Here is a 22,827-nt window from a genome sequence, read left to right on the forward strand (position 1 = left end):
TACTTAGTTATTAAGATTGATGATTTCAATGTCATGGTTGAAATACGTGTATGATTCAAAAATGGAAACCCCAATTCAATTATGCAAGTAGTTAGTGTGAGATGAGAGCTCCCCATGAAACAGAACAAGGTTGAGTGGGAAAAGAACCCAATCTATACGACATCCAGTGACCCTACTTGGAAAGAAATCATTAGAGGGATCCCGCTTCACTATTCGAGCGGAATGGATAGTACCCTCGTATTACATGTATGATTGCCTACGTAGCATTCCTTGTAGCGCTATACGGCAACACGATAATGCCGTGCCATCTCGTTTTATGAACAATGAAGCGTGCCTTCCCGTTTTGTGAACAGTGAAGCGAAATCCCTGTTTAAGGTATTGGTCCCATACGTATAGAACATATGTTGTGTCCCACTCCCACCCTCCATAATACGAAAGGAAAACTAATGAAAAGAGCTTAAAAACTTTAAGTTTTAACGATACGGACAAAATAAATGGTAAAGTGAATAGTATCAGGATTGACTTTTTAGTGTAAAAATGTGATTTTTTCGTTAAAGTGAACAGTACCAGGAACTTTTCGTCACAGTTCCCTAATATAAAACCCTGATTACCGGGCCTTGTTAGACTTCTTGCCCAAGATTAGGTTTTACATATGTAATCACAGTGGAGTAAGAATTTATAATGTAATAAATAATAATGAGGAATCAATAAGTTGTTAGGTTTTCATCTATGTGTCCTGAATTTGAAACTCTCTCATTTATTAAATTATTGTAATAATTTCGAACATTTCTCCACCCCTTAATAATAATAACAATAATAATAATAATAAAAAGATAAGGCTAAGAATTGGAGATACATATCTGCATCCTACATGGTCATATCTAGTGGTCATGACAAAAACAGACGGTACCATAATCATATTCACATTTGCCTTTCAAATGGGACCACCAATTATTGGTTTCACCTTTAGGCATGATAAGAGGTCCTCTCCGGATCTCTTCTACCAAGATCACTGGATTAAGTGATCTGAACTTTTAAAATTTCATCTAACGACCCACCTATTTTGACTCCTTAAAAGCAATAATAATTTTTTATCATTGAATGAAATTTTAAAAGATCTTAAAAGATCCAGATCACTTGATCTAATGATCTTGGTGGAAGAGATCCGAAGAGATCTCTTCTTTTTTGGCATGATGAAATATCTTTATGCAAAGTACTTTATTATCAAAATGAAAATAAAGAAGCATCTGTTTTTTAGCTAAAATGGTTATTGAGATTGCATAACTCCTCAATTTAGTTTTTGATAATGAAAATTCATGGTAATGGTCTCTGAGTTTATCCATCGTAAATCATTTGATCATTATCTGAAAAATCTGTCAATATTTTCATTAAATGAATGAGTTGGTTTGACAAAAATACACTAAAAAGATGGTTATGTGGACAACCACGTAACGCATTAACGAGGATACTGACAGATTTTTCATAGAATGACCAAAATAATTATCTATGGACAAACTTAGGGATCACTTTTGTCGACTTTTATTATTAGAGACCAAACTGATAAGTTATATTTGAGTTATATCAATCTCAGAAGCCATTTTGACTAAAAAGCTATTTATGGCACGTTTACTTGTCACTAATGGATACGAAAAGAAAGGGAAGGAGTTTGTTTGATGACATTTTTTTTACATTTACTTGCACATAAGAATCAAAACACTCTAATGTTGTGGAAAGTAGTGGCCCATATGCTCCAAATTGGTGTAGTGGTTACACATAACAAGAGTCTACTTTGCCTAAATGATGATGGTGGGATTAAAGGTCACATATGCTATTGAAGAATGAAATATATGCCCTTGCTTTTACCATCATCACTAAGAACATTCACCCTTCGCATTCATTGCCTTCAGCTCTCATGGACATGGTTCATCATTCACAAATAGACCACCATTGCCCCTAAAGTCATGAAATGCTTTAGCCACCAAACTAAGGCCCAACCAAGGAGAGATTTTTGTGCCCGCCCGCCGCATGGGCAACAGACACAGATGGATTGGGCCACAAGGAGTGGTTGGGACCAAAATATAGGGGAGGGCCGAACTGTGTGCAGGCGGATAGACACACATACAAGGTTTTAAAAGACGCTAGGCGCTAGTTAGATGGCAGGCTGGGGCGGACTTGGATCCTCTCTTGAGCTAATGGAGAGGATCCTCCTCATCAATCATCCTGGACCGTTGGATTTTTATCCAACGGCTACAATCATTACAACTTTCAAGGGACCCCTGTTTGTAGCAGTTAGATAAAAATCCAACGGTCCAGGATGATTGATGAGTAGGATCCTCTTCATTAGCTCAGAAGAGGATCCAAATCCGGCTGGGGCCTAGCGCCTAGGTGGCTAGGCGGGCGCCTAGGTGGACTAAACGGACTTAAGTAAATTCATTATATTTCGTGTAAATAAATGTCTGTTTATATTTAAAATATATATAACTTCATCATAACTACAAAATAGAATGACATATGTATTATGAAGTATTGGAACATAATGAAAACATGAGAAACAAGCATATAACGTGTTATCATTTAAGTATTCAACAAGTCTCTTACAATTTATTAAAAAAAAAATTCAACGCAAATTGAAATTTATCCATTTTTTGTCTAAGTGAGTCGCAACCTAGGTAGATACCCATGCGGGACAGGCGCCTTAGCTAGTCTAGACGTCCTTTCTTAATTTTCAAACGCCTAAACATTACTCGGGACGGTGGCCAGCCACCTAGGGGCTAAGGAGGGATTTTTATAACAGTGCACGCATAGAAACGCTAAACAAACAATTGGGTGAGTTACATCTCTCTTTTTATATTCTTCATCTAATGCCACGACACAAATACAAACGCTAAACCACCTCTAAACGTCTGTGTGGATGCACTGAAATCCCACAACAAAGTAAAACAGAATGCAAAATGAGTCAGAGGAAGACAAACAAATGAAAATGTAAAGAGTAATCATCCAGTTTAGAGGCCATAACATTGCTCGAAATGTGTAGTTCCTACTCAAGGCTTCACAAACTTGGACATCCTTGAATAAATTGAAATTTGAAGTCTCACATACCATGTCTACAGGTGAGTTCATAGCATGTAAGAAATTACTATCCTGAAACATGGTTTCTTGCTACAGATGTTGATTCGTCTTTAGTTCTCAGAATTGACCAGTTCTTATTGCCATCCAAGGTTGGCAAGATAACTGGTTGATATTTTGCTCTTGTTCCCTTTTAACTTCTCAACCAATGAGTAAGATCAGCATCCACAGCCAACACGATGAAGTTAATAAATTCGGGATCCTTCTGGACAAGCTCAATCGTTCAATTTCATCATTGTTACTTGCATATTAAGGGAACTGGAAACCCTTGAAATTCTATCTGGCCTTTATTTGCCTTGACAATGTCAGGAACCACTTGTTCATACTTGCTCAATACCTTCCGCATGAAAGCCTTCTCGGTCAGTTTGAGCACATAGGGGAAGTTAATGTCTTCCTTTATCAACCCCGTGACAATAAAAGTTGCAGAACTGAACACCTAGGAAGAATTCTCTTCTCCATGCTGAGCAGCAAAAGGTTTGGATGCTTCGCAACCATTGACGGCTTCAAATTCAACCTATTCACAAAAAAATCCATCAATTGATGGATCTTCTTCACCGAAGTAATCATACACATGGGTTGCGATCTGAACGCTGCAAAAATCTCATCTTTCGACAAACCTAAACTTGTATAAGTTTCCAACTTCTGCTCCCATAGTGCCGTACTCATCACTGCCATGCTCCGCACAGCTAAAACAAATAGCAGATTATTAGGTTCAAAACCCAAATCTTTAACATGACCAATAATCTCACTGAGCACTGCATTCCTCAGAAGCAGTGTTTTTGGCTGAATCATGAAAATCTTCACAATCAGTGACTCTGGCACACCATGGCTCCTCAACAATGTTATGTTCGGCTCAAGTAACTTTTCCAAATTACACTCAAGCATCCGGTAGTATCCCTTTATAGCCTTCAGCACATTCTCATCACTGCCAAGAAACCGCCTAAGTGCTTTAACACTCGGTATGAAGTGGTGTTTAAGGCTCCTAGTTAAAACATAAGGCTCGTTGGACAAAATCGTCGCGATTTCAATCTCTGAGAGCCCCAAAGACCTGAAAAACTCAATCTTTGGCTTAAAAATCTTCTCTGCATCGTATACAAACAATGCAGGAAGCTTCATCATCAAGGATGCTACATCCTTTTCACTCAATCCATGACTCCTAAAGAACTCAAACACCGTTTTCGCATTGCATTCGAGCACACGAGGCTCTTTGCCAACCATTTTCGCAAGGCTAGTTCCCGAAAACCCCAAGGACTTGAACAAATCCAAATTGGGTCCAATGCTACTGTCTAAATCGCCCAAAAGCAATCCCGGACGTTTGGTGATTAGATTTTTGATGTGGCTCCGAGTCAACCCGTGAGCTCTGAACAGACTCAGTACCGAGTCAGGGTGGTGGGTGGCGGTGGGTTCGATCTGGAGCTTCTTGGAAGCTGAAATGGCGGAATCTGAGGACAACCCACATGATTTTTGGAGGTAAGAGGCTGTAAAAAGTTGTGGGTCGGTGAAATTCGAGAACTTTGAGGTGGGTTTTGCAGTGGAGGTTGAATACAAGCTTCCATGGCGGCTCAGTAAAAATGGTGAAGCTTTTTGCTTTAGTTTTAAGTAAATTAAACGAAGCATCGGATTGAGAAGTAAGAGGGTAAGAGATTGGTTTTACCTGGTTCTTTGATTTGAATAAGTATTTGATGCTATTGAATTTGTTGAAGCATTGGTTGGTCGTCTTCTTCTTCTCCCTGCGCAGTGCCGTTGGATTGCCCTAATCGGGGATTACAGAGAGCTACACTTTGAGAATTTTACGGAACAGGCCGAATGAGACGACATGTCGTTTATGGCGGGTGCCACTGTTGTAAATTTGTAATGGTTTACTTTGATGTGAAGAAAATGAGACTAGGTGAAATATGAGTGAGGAAGATTGGTGTCTAGAAAAGAAAAATGACGATTTTTGTAGTGATTTGATCTTAAAAGTGAAAAATTAATTTAGTAGAGGTGGCTCGGTCCAATTTAGATCGATCTTATCTTTTAAGTTATAGTTACAGTAAACTGTAAGCGGTGCGGTGCGGTTTAGTTTGTTTGAACTAAAATAAGAGAATAAACTAAATCAAAAACCAAACTCAAACCAAACTATTACAGTATTACTAAGCCGTTTGGTTTTCTTGGTTTGGCGATTTAGAGAGAATCTCAATGGTCTTTTGGTTTTGTAATAGTTAATTACTTGATTATTTAAGACCAAACACAAAACAAAAAAGAGAACGATAGGTATTTTCACCCCTTAAACCTCGAACTTCTACTGACAAAATGAACATCTTGTGGGCTTGTATCAACATTTGTTCGGAATCTTATTATTATTATTTTTAAATAGAATCAATCAGTGACTTCGTCACCATAGTCCATCTTTTTAGGAGTCAAGAAGACTCATAAAGACATTTCAGCCTCATCTTGGCCACCATCTATGATTCACCAATGATCGAACCCAAGACGTGACGTATAAAATACGGGTATGATATTCTCCTTTAATTACATTATTAATCCGGAACATAGATATCCTCAGTTTGTCTAAAGAAACCCCAATTCCCAAATAGTTCTGAAATATGCGGCTATCCAAACATACCCAAATCATCCTCACCACCCTACACACACGTGCAAGCTAACTACTCGAGACCCACACCTAATGACCGTTAGATTCACCAAGCGTTAAACCCAGTATACACATCCAACGGACCGAACTACTTGCCGCCACCTACATAAACAAAGCCCACTTCTTCCTCACTGAAAAAACCCTAAACCCTAACCCCCTCGAATTTCAGCTCTCCTTCCCCTCTCTCTCCACCGCCGATTCTGACAGTTCTAGAGAGAGAAAGTGAGGATTCCACGGACAAAGTCGAAGCCCTAAACGCCGCCGTTTCGAGTGCTCGATGGCGCTTTACCTGCTCTACGAATCAGCTTCAGGCTACTCGCTGTTCCTCGCTCATGGCATCGACCAAATCGGGCAGAACACCGAGGCGGTCCGGGGCTCCATTTCGGACATCAACCGGTTCGGGAAGGTGGTCCAGCTCGCAGCTTTCGACCCATTTGAGTCGGCCCTCGATGCCCTTAACCAATGCAACTCAGTCTCTGAAGGTGGAGAATGAAAGCTTGTTTCTTTTAGGGTTTTTGATTGCTTTTGTTTCTGTTTGATTATTTAAGTTTGAACATTTTTATGTTTTTGTGATTTTTGTTGTTGTTTGGTTGATAGGAAATTGAAGGGAAATAATTTATGCATGTATTGGGGTTTTGATTAACTGTTGCTGCATTCGAATATCTACATTTCCGCTATTGATTATTAAGAAATGTAGAAAATTTTAAGTCAACTTAACCGGTTCCGCAGTTTTACATGAAAAACTTGCGAAACTTGCAAAAATATAGGATATTGGAGCTTTGATCCTATTGATTAGGTATTTAACTATATGAGCTGCCTAGTTGTGTTAAGGTACCGATGTTCAATTTGTTCCCTTCTCCTTTCTGCTCCGTAAAACTTGCTAGTGTGTCTTGTAAAGCATGTGTGGAATTTCAAGTGGGTTAATAGATTATATAATCTACTAATGTTGATAGTTGAAGTATACGTTTGCCTCTCTTGGATGCTTGGTGTGTTTAAATGAAGTTTATTCTTTTAATTTGGTGTGGTGAGGTTCCGTCAACACAAAGGGTTTTACTTATTTGTTGTGGTTTTGTTTCAGGGGTTATGACCGATGAACTAAGAAAATTTTTGGAAAAAAACCTCCCACAAGTCAAGGAAGGTAAGAAGCCAAAGTTCAGTTTGGGAGTTTCCGAACCTAAGATCGGGTCACACATATTCGAAGAGACTAAAATTCCATGCCAAAGTAATGAGTTTGTCCTTGAGTTGATTCGTGGCGTGCGATTACATTTTGTTACGCTCCTCAAGAGTCTAAAGGTTTGAATTCTTCACATCCTATCTTGTTTATATTAAATTCATACATGCTCTAGTTTGTTATATTTCTGTGGGCTTAAGATGTATAGCCTTTAGAATTTGTATCTTTCAATTTTGATTTTTCGTTATTTCCTCACCCTAGCCTGGGGACTTAGAGAAAGCCCAGCTTGGTCTAGGGCACAGTTACAGCAGGGCCAAGGTCAAGTTCAATGTCAACCGTGTTGACAATATGGTGATTCAAGCAATCTTCCTTCTAGATACCCTTGATAAGGATATCAATTCCTTCTCCATGAGAGTCAGGTATTGATACTGGCTTTCGTGCACTGGCATATTCTCAGTTCAGTAATATGAATTAGGATTTTACCTTGAACCGTTTTACAAATTTTTGTCGGCAAAGCATGGGTTTAAAGTTTGAATAATTTAAAGAAGAAATAATATTTTTGTGGATGCTTGTTCATTCCTTCTCTGCAGAGAATGGTACTCTTGGCATTTTCCTGAATTGGTGAAGATCGTCAATGACAATTATCTCTATGCTAAAGTGTCAAAATATATTAAAGACAAGTCAACACTTTCTGAAGACCATCTATCAGATTTAACCGACCTTGTTGGAGATGAAGATAAAGCAAAGGAGATTATAGAAGCCGCCAAAGCATCCATGGGTAGGATTTCAATTTATGCTTTTCATTCATCTGTTTTTCTATCAATTCATTGATCGTTCTTATTGTTATTTTTGTTTTAATTTCTTCACAGGGCAAGATTTGTCTCCACTAGACTTGATGAACGTTCAGCAATTTGCACAGAAGGTGATGGACCTAGCTGAGTACAGGAAAAGGCTTTATGACTATCTGGTTTCTAAAATGAGCGACATTGCACCCAATTTGGCCTCTTTAATTGGTGAAGTAGTTGGAGCGCGTTTGATTTCTCATGCTGGTAGTCTTACAAATTTGGCTAAATGCCCTTCTTCTACCCTTCAGATCCTAGGCGCAGAAAAGGCTCTCTTCAGGTGCTTCTTCTCTCCCTTTCCCTCAAGATGCTACATGAAAGTTGTTTCTGTATGACAAGAAACAAGTAACAAAAAGCTCTCTAGATTCATTTTACATCCCTAGGTTGACTCTTTTGTTCTTCTCCGCAGGGCACTAAAAACCAGGGGAAACACACCCAAATATGGACTGATATTCCATTCATCTTTTATTGGTCGAGCATCCGCACGGAACAAGGGCCGAATGGCTCGTTATCTTGCAAACAAGTGCTCTATTGCTTCTCGCATTGATTGCTTTGCAGGTGAGTTTCAGCCTTCCTCATACAGTATTGGCTGGCTAACTTTTCTTTTCTTACGTATTACTGTTTATTTCAGCATAAATAATATTGTTGCAACCTTCGTTGATACAGATAGTAGCAGTACTGTGTTTGGGGAGAAGCTTCGTGAGCAAGTTGAGGAGCGACTTGACTTTTATGACAAGGGTGTTGCACCTCGCAAAAACATTGATGTCATGAAATCTGCAATTGAGAGCACTCAAAGTAAAGGTGTGTAACTGAGAGAATCTTAGAGTTTTTTACACGACATCAATACAACCATAGGAATACATTGTATTTCTGGTCACGAATCTGTCAATTATGTTATATGAGAATTAGGATTAACCTTTGATTCGACGTAAAATGTTGGTAGACTTGCTTTCTGCCGTGTAATTTTGATAGTTTACATGTATGTAACAGACACAGAGATGGAAACAGAGGAAGCTTCCGGGAAGAAAAGCAAGAAAAAGAAATCAAAAGCTGCAGATAATGGTGATGCTATGGGTGTGGATGAACCAGGTGCCACTACAAATGGAGATGCCCCCGAGGGTAAGTCTGAAAAGAAGAAGAAGAAGGACAAGAGAAAATTGGATCAGGAGGATCAACCCATGGAGGATGCGAATAATGAACATGCCGAGGAGGATGGAACAGCCAAGAAGAAGAAGAAGAAGAGCAAACATGAAAATGGAGACGATATACAGGCTGCCAGTGATGTCAAGAAGAAGAAGAAGAAGAAATCAAAAAGTGAAGACAGCGACTAAATTACAATCAACGTTGTCATTGGCACTCGAGGGGCATGTGGATATATCCCGGCTTGCTGCCAATATGTTGTTTTGATATCTACAGTTTTTGTAGTAGGATTCTACGTTATCAGTATAAACCATGTTCTAATACTCTCTATGTAGTAGTAACCTTTCTAGTTGCACTTTTATCCCAAGTTGAATTTAATATCATCGGTTTTTTTTGCTGTTTCTATGGCTGTCAGGATCAAGTTTTGCAGACAATAGAAATTGAAGTTCAATGTAGCTTTTCGACAATGATTTATAAAGCTCTGTGTTTATGGTTATATGCTTTTGTGCTGAACATGTGATTCATTTTGTACCTGAAGCAAAGCTCCAAAGCTCGACTCCTAGCTGCGGCCGGAAATCCGCCGGAAGTTCGCAGCTAGACAAGCAACTAGTGGAATCGATTTCACGTGGTTTTGTTTGGTGGATGTGTGTGATCTGTGTTTCTCAACTGCTGTTGCTATTTCACCATTGCAATTCCTTGTCATTGAATTTTCCGGGAACAATTTCTTTAAAAAGGAAAGTGTTAAAGTCCAAATTCTCCCCGGTTTTTTATTCTTTTTTTTTCCTTTGACCTTTTCCTTTTTTCTTTTTTCTAATACCCCCAAATTATCCAATAATTCAAGGGGATTGCATCATAAAGCATGGGCCAGACTCACATGATGTAAAAAATATATTATTAAGAAAAATAAATAATTAAAGTTTTTGACTTTTTCTCTATATTTTACTAAGCTCATTAAGAAAATCATAATTTGACTTTGATTTTTGTCCTTTGACTCCTTAGAGTTAGTGCACTGCCTTTTTTTTCTTTAGAATTTATTATTTTAGTCTATTAGTATTTATCTGTATTTATACATAAGAGTAACGAATTACAGTGAGTAATGGTGTTGAAAATATTATGTTATGATGATTCATTGTGTAGTTAGTCAAATGTCAATTCAAAATCTTTTATTATTAGTTCGGTCTATTAGTATTTTCTTTTTATAAATATGATTCACCAAATTACTGTCAATGATGGTGTGCAAAATATTATTATATTATGATGGCTCATTCTGTTTGTAGTTAGCCAAATGCCCATTTTGAGAATTACATCATTATCAAAATCATAAATAAAAAAAGAAAAAAAAAAGATTTCAAAGCAAATCCAAGGGACAGGGGTAAAAAGGTAATTCAACAGACCTGGATAGGTATAACGGCCGCTTGAGTTTGAAGCATTGGAGGATCCGAAGTCCAAACAAAGTACAACCACCACCAAAGGCTTAAACACACAACACAAAACCCTCTCTCTCTCTCTCTTCGCCCACTCTTACCGTTATTCTAGAGAGAGAAAACCCTAACCCTTAAACGAGAGAGAAACAGTCAGCCATGGCGGGCAGCTCCGCGGCAGCAGCGAACCTGGAAGATGTGCCCTCCGTCGATCTCATGACCGAGCTCCTCCGCCGCATGAAGTGCTCCACCAAGCCCGACAAGCGCGTCATTCTCATCGGTGACTCCCTATTCTCCATTAAAGCTCTTATTTTTGTTCATCTGGTTCTCAATTTCGTGTCAAGTTTTGATTTTTAAGAACAACCCAGATCCGAGAATTTATGTGTGAATTATTGTTTCGAGTTGGCTTTTCGTTCCTGACTGATTGATTGGTTAGTGAGAAAATGTAGGAAAATCTAATCAAAAGTTGAAACAGATAGAAAATAACTACGGTAGAAGATAATGTTGCTGAAATTTGCTTGACTTAGTTTAATTATGTCTTTCAGCTAATTCCCTTTACTAACCAATGGAGTTTCGGGCTGCTTGAGAGTTTGATTCGGATTGTTTTGTGGTGTTGTTTTTTTCTTAAGATGCAAACGGATAGGGTGCTCAATTATTTATTCATCTCTGTTTCTCCCTATCTGGCTATTGTATTCTCTATTATGCAGCCAAATGCTGAGACATTCGTTCCCAAAGGATGTCACGTTGACAAATTCTGGCATGCCGGCATGCGACCTGTTAATACATTGCATACTCATGTAGGTATCCCTGTGTGTGTCTGTCAATATGTATGTTCTAAATTGAGATTTAATCCCCACCTTCGCCTCCTCAAGAAGGAAGATAGGGAAAAGCTATGAGTTTTGGATATGTTGTTGCTTCTTTCGGTTATGATGCATGAAGGGCCAATTTGGTTGAAGGCTTAAAGAATGTTCTTCTCGCAGTTTGCTAGCTAGATTTCCATGGAAGGAGTTCTTCTTTCTTTCTTTTCTTGGATATTTTTGCGCGTGTTATCTTAAAATTTGTATGGTGCAGGCCCACCCGGATCAGGGAAAGGTACCCAATCACCCATAATTAAGGATGAGTATTGCTTATGCCACTTGGCTACTGGTGATATGTTGAGAGCCGCTGTTGCTGCTAAGACTCCTCTTGGGGTTAAGGCTAAAGAGGCTATGGACAAGGTAGAAACTTCTCCTTGTATGTTGGTTTGCCATAAGATTTTTTCTTTGAACTGTGTTCTTGTATCACCCAATAAATTTCTGATATGGTATAATGTAACTATATTTCAGGGAGAGCTTGTTTCGGATGACTTGGTTGTTGGCATCATAGATGAAGCAATGAAGAAGCCTTCATGTCAGAAAGGTTTCATTCTTGATGGATTTCCAAGGACTGTGGTCCAAGCACAGAAGGTCTGCGTACTGTGGAATCTGATTATACGTTGCAACCGATATATTTTCAAAATTGTTGTGTTTGTGTTGTCTCATGCTCTAAAAGTATTATATATTTTTTTGATGCAGCTGGATGAGATGCTGAAAAAGCAGGGTGCTAAAATTGATAAGGTGCTCAACTTTGCAGTAGATGATGCAATCTTGGAAGAGAGGATTACTGGTCGCTGGATACACCCATCCAGTGGTAGATCCTACCACACAAAATTTGCACCACCCAAGACTCCTGGCGTTGATGATGTAAGGGGGCAGCATCTTTCTTTTTGGTCTTAGAAAAACATTGTTCGTGCATCTAAGAATCTTGAAGGAGAGGCAAGAATATTTGCTGTGAGAAGAAAAAACGGCATTTTAACGTCGGATGTAACATACAAGGAATTTTAATTTTAGTAGCTAAGCCTATGGTGTTATGTCAATCTGCTTGTATGTATACTCAGCATGCGCTTCAATTATACTCGTTGGCGAATTTGTGCTGAATAGCATATGCTTCCCTTTCTTCTTGTTTTGTTCAGGTAACTGGAGAACCTCTGATTCAGCGTAAGGATGATACTGCAGCTGTGCTCAGATCGAGGCTGGAAGCATTTCACAAGCAAACTGCACCGGTATGGCTTCTTACATTTTCTTTGAAAATTTGGATGAGAAAATAATTAGTGAAGTATCCCTTGGTTCTAGAATTGTGAATATTTATTAACTAGTTTTCTCGTGCAAATGTGTTTTTGTTGTATTCATATTCAGGTTCCTCATTTAGGGAGCTGATGATTATGTTTGTGTTTTCTTTTTTAAGTATCTGTTTTTACTTGTATACTTTCTTATAGAACCGTAGCGAGTTGTCTGTGATATTCTAAAAACCCGAGGCAGTATGTGCTTGAAATGTCTCAGGGTTGTGCAGAGAGATGTTAGCCATTGTTTCTGGGCTGATATCCTTTTGCGAATTGTTATATTATTTGCTCCGGTCCCGTCTCTTCTTTTTTTTTTTTTTTTTTTAGTTGGATAAATTTTCAACCTGCTTGTTTATTACACCAATTCATGCTTCATATGCTTTCATTTCTCGTCATTATTGTCTGTAACAAGGCTCATTATTTGCATACGCAGGTTATTGGTTATTACTCCCAGAAAGGCATTGTTGCCAATCTTAAAGCGGAGAAGCCTCCCCAAGAGGTCACTTCTGAGGTTCATAAAGTGCTCTCTTCGTAGAACAGGGTCCCTTTGCCTTTAGCTTGGATATATTATCCAGAAGTCCTAGCTCTTTTTTTTTTTTTTTTGTCCATTTGCTTTCTGATATATGATTGAATCTGCGATTGTCCGCACGTTGTCTGCCGATTCTGCCCATATTCTATTGAATTTCAAACTGGTAGTACCGGCTGCTGTCTTAACTCTGGAGAGTTTAATGAGAGGAGTAACTTGTGAAATAAGAATTATGGATTTTAGTCGGTTTAATTTTGTTCATTTCTTTCTTGGAGTTCTACTGAACAATATAGTTGTAGTGCGATGTTATGTTTTTCTCTCGTTACTTGTATTGCAAAGATTGCTGCTGAAATAGTTGTGCATAAACTAGTTGGAAGTTTGATGCTCATTTAAGTGAGGACTTACATGGCACGGATACACCACAACAGTAGTGTCGCACGACATGTAAGTCTTTGTTCACATGTTCTTATTTCATGGGCACAGAATGCCACGTGATGGTGTATCTAAGCTATGAAAGTTGTTTACCGCTCCCATATGTTGCCCACATGAAACAAGGATTTGTTTCTTTGAGTCCTTGTTGGCATGATGGGACTCCTTAAAGCAGACTGTATGTTACTTCTTAAAACTTCAAAAGCAAAATTGAAAGTGGATCTAAACTTCAAAAAATAAAAATATACTGTATGTTATTTCTTAAAACATAAATTATGAGTTTTGTAAAATCAAATCAATGGCCTAGATTTTATTGAAGTGTGATCAATCAGAACAGTCTACCAAATTTCAGAGGCCAAACACTTCTTCAAAAGCAAGCTAAGGATGATAAAGTAATATATAGACATATCATATAGTATAAATATATTATATAATTATCTATTATTTTTTGGTACAGTATGATAATACCGTAGTAATGATATCGAATACCAATACCGTACCATAAAATGTTGGTTTGGTACAATAACATGTATCATTACTGGTCGGCACAAAATCGGTATAGTACAATTGACAATTCGGTTGGCATGGTATTTTGGCAAAAAATAAAATCCACCCCTTGATGGAGAGGGGGTTTCTTGCACTGGGTATGCTACTGTAGCAGTAATATAATTGAAATGTGAAAAAGTTAAAATACATAACATCATGTCATCGTTTTGGATTTGATACATGCCCACTCTAACGTACCCGAACAATTAACTGAACGACGCAACAGCATCAATTTTGAGGAAATTGCTAAATAAAATGAAACAGGAATGCAGGAACACAAAACCAAAGAAATTGGGGCTCCTCCAGAATCCAAAACGAGAAGAACCCCTGGTGGTGCTTGTTCAATTACTACGTTTGCATCCATCTTTAGAGCAAAGACGTCACAAGAGCAACTAGCAGACTCCTTTTCGCACGAACTTCCAAAAGCAACTAGCAAACTCCTCTAATACGAGCTTCTGAAGAAGATGAGAATGCAGGACTGTAGACCTACGCATCCACTTTAATCTTTGCATCCAGATGAGTGAACTCCTGGAAAAAGGCTTTGAAATGCTCGTAGGAATACTTCACATCATCAACAGCACACATTTCTCGTATGCTGTGCATTGACAGCTGTGGCGCACCTACATCAACTGTTCGTATTCCCACTCCACTTGCAAGAATGGGACCGATGGTTGAACCGCATGCCATGTCATTACGAACCACAAAGTCCTGCAATTATCTCTTGCCAAAGTTTGACGTTAACAGAGTGCTAGATTTTAGTTATTTAGTTTTCACAACTAGAATACCGAAGTAGGGAGGGGCTGACCTGGACAGGAAGGCTATGATTCCTTGCTATCTCCCTGAATATTAATGCAGTGACAGCATTGGTTGCATAGCGTTGATTTGCATTGTGTTTGATCACAAGTCCGCCATGCAACTTGGGCTGGTGATTCTGTTCATGTTTGTCCTGAAAAAAGATCCGTCTGTAAGTATGGTGTAAAATTAACAGCACTGGAAAAATTATTACTTATCAAACAAACATACCATATAATTAGGATGCAACGCATGTGCCATGTCAGCAGATACAAGAAAGCTCCTCTGAATAGCTTTCTCGAGCAGCTGGAAAAAAGGGGAAAAAATCAATGCAGTGTATAACAAGAAGCCTTTCCAGATGAAAACAGAGTTACTGATGTGTTTGTTAACAGGATGACTGTACAAGTAAAAGGACATCAAAGATTCACTACCTTAGAATCTGTGGTGAAGGAGTGTGTAATTCGTGAAAGAGTATTTAACATGGCTGGAGAACCAGCCCCTTGGGCGGAATCAGATCCAACCTCCTCATGATCAAACAAAGCCACCATTCTAACGCCGGACTCATCTTCAAGGTTGCTATCAGAAGATGTTGCGTCTACCAATGCCTGGGAGTCAACAATTAAGCAAGAAATAAGAAACAGCTGCTCCAAGTTGAAACCACAATTTAGAACCACAACAAGTGGATAAGAAATCCACCAACTAGAAAACTAGCTAAGACCTTTCAAGTGGGACTACTTTACTAGTAACTAAGCTGAACCAAATTCAATTTACGGCTGCTAACACATCCATCACTATATAAGAAAGTGAATAATCCCTGAACTCATTCGAAATTGATGCCCAGAGGGCTGCCCAGTATCTAACTCTACCCTATAATTTCTCTACTCCACTCCCTTATAATCCTCAAAAATTCTTCCATTACACTCCAACCAAATGTTCTAAAAAACTGCCAACACCAAACAGCCCCACAAAGCTTTAGCTTTATTCCCCTTTCCTAAAGCCTCCAACTTGGTGCTTAGAAGCTCAAAACATCCCTTTGGAATAACCCAACTAGATCTAACTTCCTTGAACAATTCCACCACAGCTGTATCAAGTAAGAACAATGGACAAAAACATGATTAACAATCTCCTCCTCCACAAACTGCACCAATGAGGAGAATATACCATCTCAAAGTAATATCGGTAATATACAGTAGGGAACACAGCTATAAGCCTACAATTAAAACCATGAGAGAGGGAAAAACCCAAAACAAAAACAAACAAACAAAAAAACTCTACCTTTAGAGAACAAAACGACATGCAAAGATTATCAAGCCTTCCTGAGAAAACAAATTCTTTTGCTGCACCAGCTATTATGCTTGGTTGAGTATCACACGCTTGCAATTCAAAATCAGAGATATGTTCCGGTTCACATCCAAGCTGATCTGCAAGTAGCTGGAAGAAGGAAGAGAAAATTAATATAATTACCATAAGAGGATACCCAGAGTTGAAACCATCTAAAGAGTATAGTTGCTTCATTATCCCGTTAATTTGTTCATGTAATTTGAAATCAACCAAAAATTCAATCGATCCTCCAATTTCAAAAAGAAAGCCTAAATTTATTTGAAATCAACCAAAAATTCAATCGATCCTCCAATTTCAAAAAGAAAGCCTAGATTTCAGAATTATTAACCTGTAGTAGAAGTGAATGATGTTTCAAGGCATTTGAGGTTGTTTTCTCATTAGATTTCTCTCCAGAAGTCAGAATACCATTATCAGCCTCACCATCTTCAGCAACCACTTTATTGAGCTCTGCCTACAAAATTAGTTTGTTTGGGTAAAAGAAAGAAACAATGAATAGAAGGGAAGAAAAATTTATGCTAATCTATGATCTAATGGGCATGGGTATAACAGTGTATACGATGTATGTAATTCCAAGACTACCTTGACTGCCGTTGCCAAGACGGGAAGAAGATGCGTCTGCGCATTCACCTTGAATGCATCTCTAACATCCCTGCCAAAAGACAATGAAAATATGCATTTAACGAAAATGAGAAAGCGGAACTAATCAAGCCAAGGAAATAGAATTGTCAATGCATATTTCAGTACCAGTAATAAATCGTGGCGTGATTACCTGTCTAAGTGAATTGCCAAAGTAGGGATTCGCATTATGGGCTCCTCAATTCTAACAAGTTTATGCAAATACGAAACAGAGCCATCCTTTTCTTCTCTTACTATCACCCTTCCAGCAATTGTCAAGTCACGGTCGAACCATGTATGCCACAAGCCACCGCCATATGTTTGGACACCCACTTCCAAGTACCCGCCTTTAGCTACCTGCACAACCCGCCCATATTCCCAAACCGTTCAATTTTTCCACACCGTGTCCATTTGTTAAATATTATCATATCATCTCGTTTTCGTAACAATCAATTCAAATTCAAACAAATCAAGAGAATACCTTGGAAACCGGTTTCAATTTGAGACAAGGACTATCTGTATGAGCACCAACTATATGAAATCCGTTTCCAGCAACATACCTACACAAAAACACACCGCATAGAAACTTTAGCTTTCCGAAAAACTAAACCCCGTAAAGATTAAAACTTTTAACTCCATCATTTTTCCTACACTTTCCCTACGGAATTTTCGACATTAAACGGAGATTATACCGATAAAAACAAGCAAGTAAACTCGTCCAAAATACAACACAATGGAGAAACTAATCGTACTTTTTACCGATTGCGAAAGCAACAATGGTGGAGTAATTCCTGGTGAAGAAATACTTTTTACCAGCCTCCAATTTCCAATCCTCCCTCTCCGAAACTTGCTCGTAGCCCGCGCTTCGCAGCCGCTTCTTCGCCTCGTCTGCAGAAGAAATCGAAGCCGATAACAAAGCTCAGAAAATCGAAAAAAAAACAAAAAAAACAAAAACCCACATTTCAAAATTCAAATTCAACAAAGTAACAAAAGAACGAACTCTGGATTGAAATTTAATAAAAAGGGGATCTGGGTTTTTACCGACGGCGTGGAAGGCGGTGGGGGCGGCGTTTAGGAAGCCGATGAGATCAGAGACGACGGAGTCCGGTTCTTGCTTTGCCATCTCCCCTGTGCTGGGCTGAGCTGACTCAGTGACCCGCTCTGTGTGTCCTAGCGATAAAGTTGCTCTTTTTCTTCGGTATTTCCTTTGAGCTTTTGGGACTTTGTAATTCAGTGGGCCTCTTTGACTTTGCGTGCGAATTTAATCTAGCTCGATCCCGGCAGCCAGAATCCGTTTTGGGCCGTACGTGCCCGTACCCAAACTGACCCACCCGAAGTTGTGTTGTGAGCCTTGCTATAGTTGCTCAAGCGCGTGAAAGTGACTGTTAGACGTTGATAAGTTGTGAGACTTTTTTTTTCTCTGACAACCATTGATGCATGCGAACGAGTGGCAATAGTTGGTAATTTTAGAAGAGTTATGAGCATTTGAGTAATGATCGCCGGCAAATAATTATTTACGCGTGTGAGTGATTATCAACAACACGTGTTAGGCGACTGTCAGTAGTTTGCAACTTATTTTCGGCATAAGTTCTTGTGTAATACTTGGACCAATTTAACTATGAAACTATGCCAAATTGCCAATGACACATCTTAAATTAGAAAGAAGGAAACTTGGGGCGTCAAGGACAATGGAAATGAGTGACATGTGATATAAAGCAACATAAGTATTTCGTAATAAATAGAGAATAAAGCTTGGCTACTAAACAATTAGCATTAGTTTTTTGCTAAAAAGTTAATGTGGCTGCTCTTTGGTTTGATGCATATCTAATTGACTTTTCAAACTGAATCACTTTAAAAGAAGAAGAAGAAAAAAAAAAAAAAAAACTAGACAGAGCATCCACATTGGCTTTTAGCATGAAATGCTGCTAATTGTTCGATAGCCAAGCTTTGTTCATATATATATATATATATATATAGAGAGAGAGAGAGAGAGAGAGAGAGAGAGGACTTACATGAGAATTTGTGACCGTACACTACTCTTTACTCTAAGATTTTGTTAAAGCAGTAAAGAGTTTGCAACTCAAGTGGTTGAAAGCGTTTTTTCTTACATTCGAGAATTTGTAGTCGAATTCCCTACCACAACATTACTTGTACGAATAAATAAAAAACTTTTTAGATTGAAATTGAGTCGCCCTTTGGTTCTATTTTCTATAAGATAATGTTATTCACCTACCTATTTTTACTTCCTGTACACCTTTATTAATTTTTAGTTATTGATCTTCTTTAATTCATTCGATTAAACGGTTGAAAATTGAAAGAAATATGTGAAAAATAAAAATGGGCGTGTGGATCTACCCTTACTTATATGTTGTCTTTCTAGTCACTCATTCTATTCCATAAAAACCATCTTTGTCTTTATCTTTCTCCTTTTCTTTTTTATTTTCTCACTTGCCAATCAAAGCATAAAATTAAAATGCATTTAAATCATCTCATGTTAACATCTCTCCAAAAGTCGAATACATAACTTGTAGTTAATCACACTCAGCAGGTATGGTTAACTACCAGCCATTTCACAGTTTTATTTTGCTAACAACCCAAATCTAAGCAAAACTGCTATTACAATAAGCACTTTTGAGCAAACCTGCTTTTTATTTTCCCGGGAAAACCAAACGGAATAACCTGTGTTGCCCATTTACCAGCAAACCCTCACCCGGATCATTTTTAATAGGGAGTTAACGAAAAGTCCACGGTACTGTTCACTTTAACAAAAAAACACATTTTTATATTAAAAAACCATTTTCATTAGTTTCCTTTTTTAATAATCTAATTTGCAACAAACAAAGGACAAATCGGACGGTACAGAAAAATCAAGAACAGAAGCCTTGCACCACAAGCTTCTCTTTTATTTCTTTCATTTCTTCTCTTCCAATCTTTCAAACTCCTCACTCTTCCCTCCCCCCACCTCTCTCTCTCTCTCTCTCTCTCTCTCTCTCTCTCTCTCTATAAAAACCCAAAACCACCACTCTGTAATTTCCATGGCGAAAGCAAGAAACTTGAAGACCTCCGCATTCACCACAAACCCACAGCCGCTGACGCCATCGTTCCACCTACTTCCAGTCACTCCGCTCACCGCCCTCCTCTTCTCCCCGAAAACTCACCGCCTTCGAAACCCGAAGCTCTTCAGCAGCAGCAGCAACAAGCACCCATTAGCCCTCCCAATCTTCTACCTCTCCCTCCTATTTTTCATCACTTTCTTGGGAATTTCCTTTCTTACCCTCTTCCCCTCATTCCCTCCACTCCTCCCCTGTTCCCATTTCTCCTCTCCAACTCCTTCTCCCACTTCTCCGGTTCCCGCCACCAATGGAGAGGAAGATGATGATCGGCCTAGACTGTCGGCCAGTGCAATGGTGCCACTGCCGGCTCATGGGGTTTTCGGGAACCTTTCAGAGGCGGAGAGGGAGTTCTGGCAGCAGCCCAATGGCGAAAATTACCGTCCTTGCTTGGATTTCAGCCTCGGGTATCGGAGACTCTCTCCCGGGATTTCGGAGGAGAAGAGGAGGTTCTTGGTAGTGGTGGCGTCAGGAGGGTTGAACCAGCAGAGGAATCAGATTGTTGATGCTGTCGTCATTGCAAGAATTCTTAAAGCTGCATTGGTTGTTCCAGTATTGCAGATCAATCTGATTTGGGGAGACGAAAGGTTTGCCATTTGTGTTTTTTGATCATGTTTTGGTGTTGTTTTCGGCCCTTTTTAACAAGTTTGATGAAGTAAAAACATGAATTTTTAGATTTTGGTACCGAAATAGAACATTGGTTTTGTTCGATTTTTCGTGTTTGCAAGAAAGTCTTTGTTTTTGCATCAAAGAAGCATGAAGTAAACGGCTTTGGCATCAATGCTTCGTACCGATCGGTTTGTTTTGTTGAAATTGCAGTGAGTTCTCGGACATTTTCGATGTGGCACATTTCAAAAGGACTTTACAAGCTGATGTACGAATAGTATCGTCTCTTCCCTCCACACATTTGATGTCAAGGCAGAATATCGAAAGCAAGATTCCACACGACGTTACTCCGCAGTGGATCCTTAGCAGATTCTATAATCAAGTAAGGAATCCTTGTCGCATAATTTTAGTTTGCAAGTATGCAACGTCATTTTCCGGTTTTCTGGTTGAGAAACGAATTGAACTAAGAAAGAAAATAATTTTCCTCAAATTTTGTTATGGATGTTAATGCAGCTGAAGAGAGAAGGCCTTCTTGTGTTAAAAGGGTTGGATTCTAAGCTCTCCAAGAATCTTCCCCCGGACCTGCAGAAGCTTCGGTGTAAGGTACATTACGAAATTAATCACCGCCATCAGATATTTCTACACATTGTATGTTCATGTTTTCATTGCACCCATTTTGTGTTTATATGTCAGGTAGCTTTTGATGCATTAAGATTTGCAGCACCAATTCGAGAACTTGGAAATCGACTGACAAAGAGAATGTGGATTGAGGGTCCTTATATTGCACTCCATCTCCGGCTAGAGAAGGATGTGTGGGTCAGAACTGGATGTCTCACTGGTTTAGGCCATGAATATGATGACGTGATCACCAAGGTTCGGGAATCTCGACCCGAATACCTCACTGGACGGTTGAACATGAGCTACACCCAGCGGAAACTAGCTGGACTTTGCCCCCTAAATGCTTTAGAAATAGCAAGGTATATATAGGAGTAGAAATGCAGTTCATAGTTTGTTTGGACCATGATTGAAGTTGGATGTTTAATGCAGGTTTTTGAAAGCTCTAGGCGCACCAAGAGGTGCACGGATATACAGCGCAGGAGGCGAGGCATTTGGGGGCAACAGGGCTCTGCAGCCACTTGTGGAAGAGTTCCCGAATTTGGTTACAAAAGAGATGTTGGCACGGGATGGAGAACTCTCTCCATACATGAACAAGGCTTCAGCTCTGGCTGCCATTGACTACATTGTGTCTCTGAGCAGTGATGTCTTTGTGCCATCACACGGTGGAAACATGGGCCGAGCAATGCAAGTAAGAACCCGAAAAACATTTTTTCATCCTGATAATTCTGTTTGAAATTAACCTTAATCAGTACATTTGATCAAATGTTCCCCATCTTTGCTTTGTATGTTTGACATGACAGGGTCACCGTGCCTACGTTGAACACAGAAAGTTTATAAAGCCAAACAAGCGAGCAATGCTGCCTCTGTTTGAAGACAACTCCATCGGTGATGCAGAGTTCGGAAGTATCATGAGAGAGTTACATAGAAAGTCTCAGGGGCAGCCTGAACCAAGGGGTTACAGAAGAAACCGAGATGTGATTGCATATCCTGTGCCTGAGTGCATGTGTAAGCATAGTACAGGCATTTTCTAGTGCCACTTCAGAAACATTTTGTGTATTTTTTTTTTTTTTTTTTGCTGCAATGTTTTTCTCTTCATTACAGCGCTACTATTTGACCGCGCATTGAAACAAGAATTTACAGGCATACGAAATAGAGTTAAAAGAACCTTTACGGCTGCAGATTTTCGACGGAAAATTAGTAAACTGAGCTCTTTCTAGCATGAATTTCTAGTATGAACCGTTACGGCCGCAGATTTTTAGCTGGTAACTCAGTATTTGACCTCTTCTGTCGGGGACGGGAAATTAAACATGTGACCGCGAGTGTAAAATTGGCCAGAACAGAAGAGTTCAAATACTGGTTACCAATGTTGCTAAATATCCGTTAATCGTTATTGTAGGCATGGACAAAGCACAAGCACAATCTAGTATTGTAAAAATTGGCTGAAAGTGTTCATGAGCCTCATCTCCAATAAGGAAGGCCAAAGGTCCAAAAATAAAAAAATTGTCCTGATTTGTCCAAAAACTCATCTCCAACCGATGACTAGGTTATAATTCTATGGACCCTATCATGCTATTATTTGGCCAGAGAGGCATCAGGCTGGCAAAATGTAGCCCCCTCTTAGCTCATTTTTTGGGGGTCAACTCCTCAATTATAATAATTGATTTCAAATTCAACAGCTAGATTTGAAAAGATCAAATGACAGTTTAACTAAATTAAAGTATAAACTTAAAACTAACAAATTATTTAGGGGGCTATGTTTAGCCCCTTCAGTTGAT

At 39.0% G+C, this 22,827-nt stretch overlaps 5 protein-coding genes across 5 annotated transcripts; 3 read left to right on the top strand and 2 right to left on the bottom strand.

Annotated features, from left to right (window-relative positions):
- Nucleotides 1-2,975: 2,975 nt before the first annotated feature.
- Nucleotides 2,976-4,937, bottom strand: LOC103938232 (transcription termination factor MTERF4, chloroplastic-like). Its single transcript, XM_009348230.3, has 2 exons — nucleotides 4,781-4,937; nucleotides 2,976-4,568 (listed from the first exon to the last, which is right to left on the bottom strand). Exon 2 carries the CDS (start codon nucleotides 4,342-4,344, stop codon nucleotides 3,526-3,528), a length of 819 nt encoding a protein of 272 aa, XP_009346505.2. The 5' UTR covers nucleotides 4,345-4,568; nucleotides 4,781-4,937; the 3' UTR covers nucleotides 2,976-3,525.
- Nucleotides 4,938-5,882: 945 nt separating this feature from the next.
- LOC103929145 (nucleolar protein 56-like) lies at nucleotides 5,883-9,407 on the top strand. The gene is made up of 8 exons (XM_009338297.3): nucleotides 5,883-6,240; nucleotides 6,837-7,051; nucleotides 7,191-7,348; nucleotides 7,520-7,707; nucleotides 7,799-8,051; nucleotides 8,181-8,329; nucleotides 8,438-8,572; nucleotides 8,762-9,407. Exons 1-8 carry the CDS (start codon nucleotides 6,036-6,038, stop codon nucleotides 9,100-9,102), a joined length of 1,644 nt encoding a protein of 547 aa, XP_009336572.2. The 5' UTR covers nucleotides 5,883-6,035; the 3' UTR covers nucleotides 9,103-9,407.
- Nucleotides 9,408-10,339: 932 nt separating this feature from the next.
- Nucleotides 10,340-13,247, top strand: LOC103929144 (adenylate kinase 4). The gene is made up of 6 exons (XM_009338296.3): nucleotides 10,340-10,612; nucleotides 11,404-11,549; nucleotides 11,658-11,777; nucleotides 11,886-12,053; nucleotides 12,323-12,412; nucleotides 12,903-13,247. Exons 1-6 carry the CDS (start codon nucleotides 10,492-10,494, stop codon nucleotides 13,002-13,004), a joined length of 747 nt encoding a protein of 248 aa, XP_009336571.1. The 5' UTR covers nucleotides 10,340-10,491; the 3' UTR covers nucleotides 13,005-13,247.
- Nucleotides 13,248-14,071: 824 nt separating this feature from the next.
- On the bottom strand, nucleotides 14,072-17,921 carry LOC103929143 (probable aspartyl aminopeptidase). The gene is made up of 11 exons (XM_009338295.3): nucleotides 17,760-17,921; nucleotides 17,471-17,606; nucleotides 17,200-17,278; nucleotides 16,873-17,075; nucleotides 16,683-16,752; nucleotides 16,432-16,554; nucleotides 16,038-16,193; nucleotides 15,194-15,367; nucleotides 14,994-15,068; nucleotides 14,776-14,916; nucleotides 14,072-14,678 (listed from the first exon to the last, which is right to left on the bottom strand). The coding sequence occupies exons 1-11, from the start codon at nucleotides 17,839-17,841 to the stop codon at nucleotides 14,457-14,459; spliced, it is 1,461 nt and encodes a 486-aa protein (XP_009336570.2). The 5' UTR covers nucleotides 17,842-17,921; the 3' UTR covers nucleotides 14,072-14,456.
- A 1,785-nt stretch (nucleotides 17,922-19,706) lies between these two features.
- Nucleotides 19,707-22,197, top strand: LOC103938247 (O-fucosyltransferase 37). The gene is made up of 6 exons (XM_009348249.3): nucleotides 19,707-20,415; nucleotides 20,648-20,816; nucleotides 20,948-21,037; nucleotides 21,128-21,411; nucleotides 21,482-21,740; nucleotides 21,853-22,197. Exons 1-6 carry the CDS (start codon nucleotides 19,754-19,756, stop codon nucleotides 22,081-22,083), a joined length of 1,695 nt encoding a protein of 564 aa, XP_009346524.1. The 5' UTR covers nucleotides 19,707-19,753; the 3' UTR covers nucleotides 22,084-22,197.
- The last annotated feature ends 630 nt before the right edge of the window (nucleotides 22,198-22,827 follow it).

Source organism: the organism of the source record quoted next, unplaced genomic scaffold (genome assembly GCF_019419815.1).
Source record: "Pyrus x bretschneideri cultivar Hongxiangsu unplaced genomic scaffold, Pyrus_bretschneideri_v1 Contig3, whole genome shotgun sequence".
NCBI lineage: Eukaryota > Viridiplantae > Streptophyta > Magnoliopsida > Rosales > Rosaceae > Pyrus > Pyrus x bretschneideri.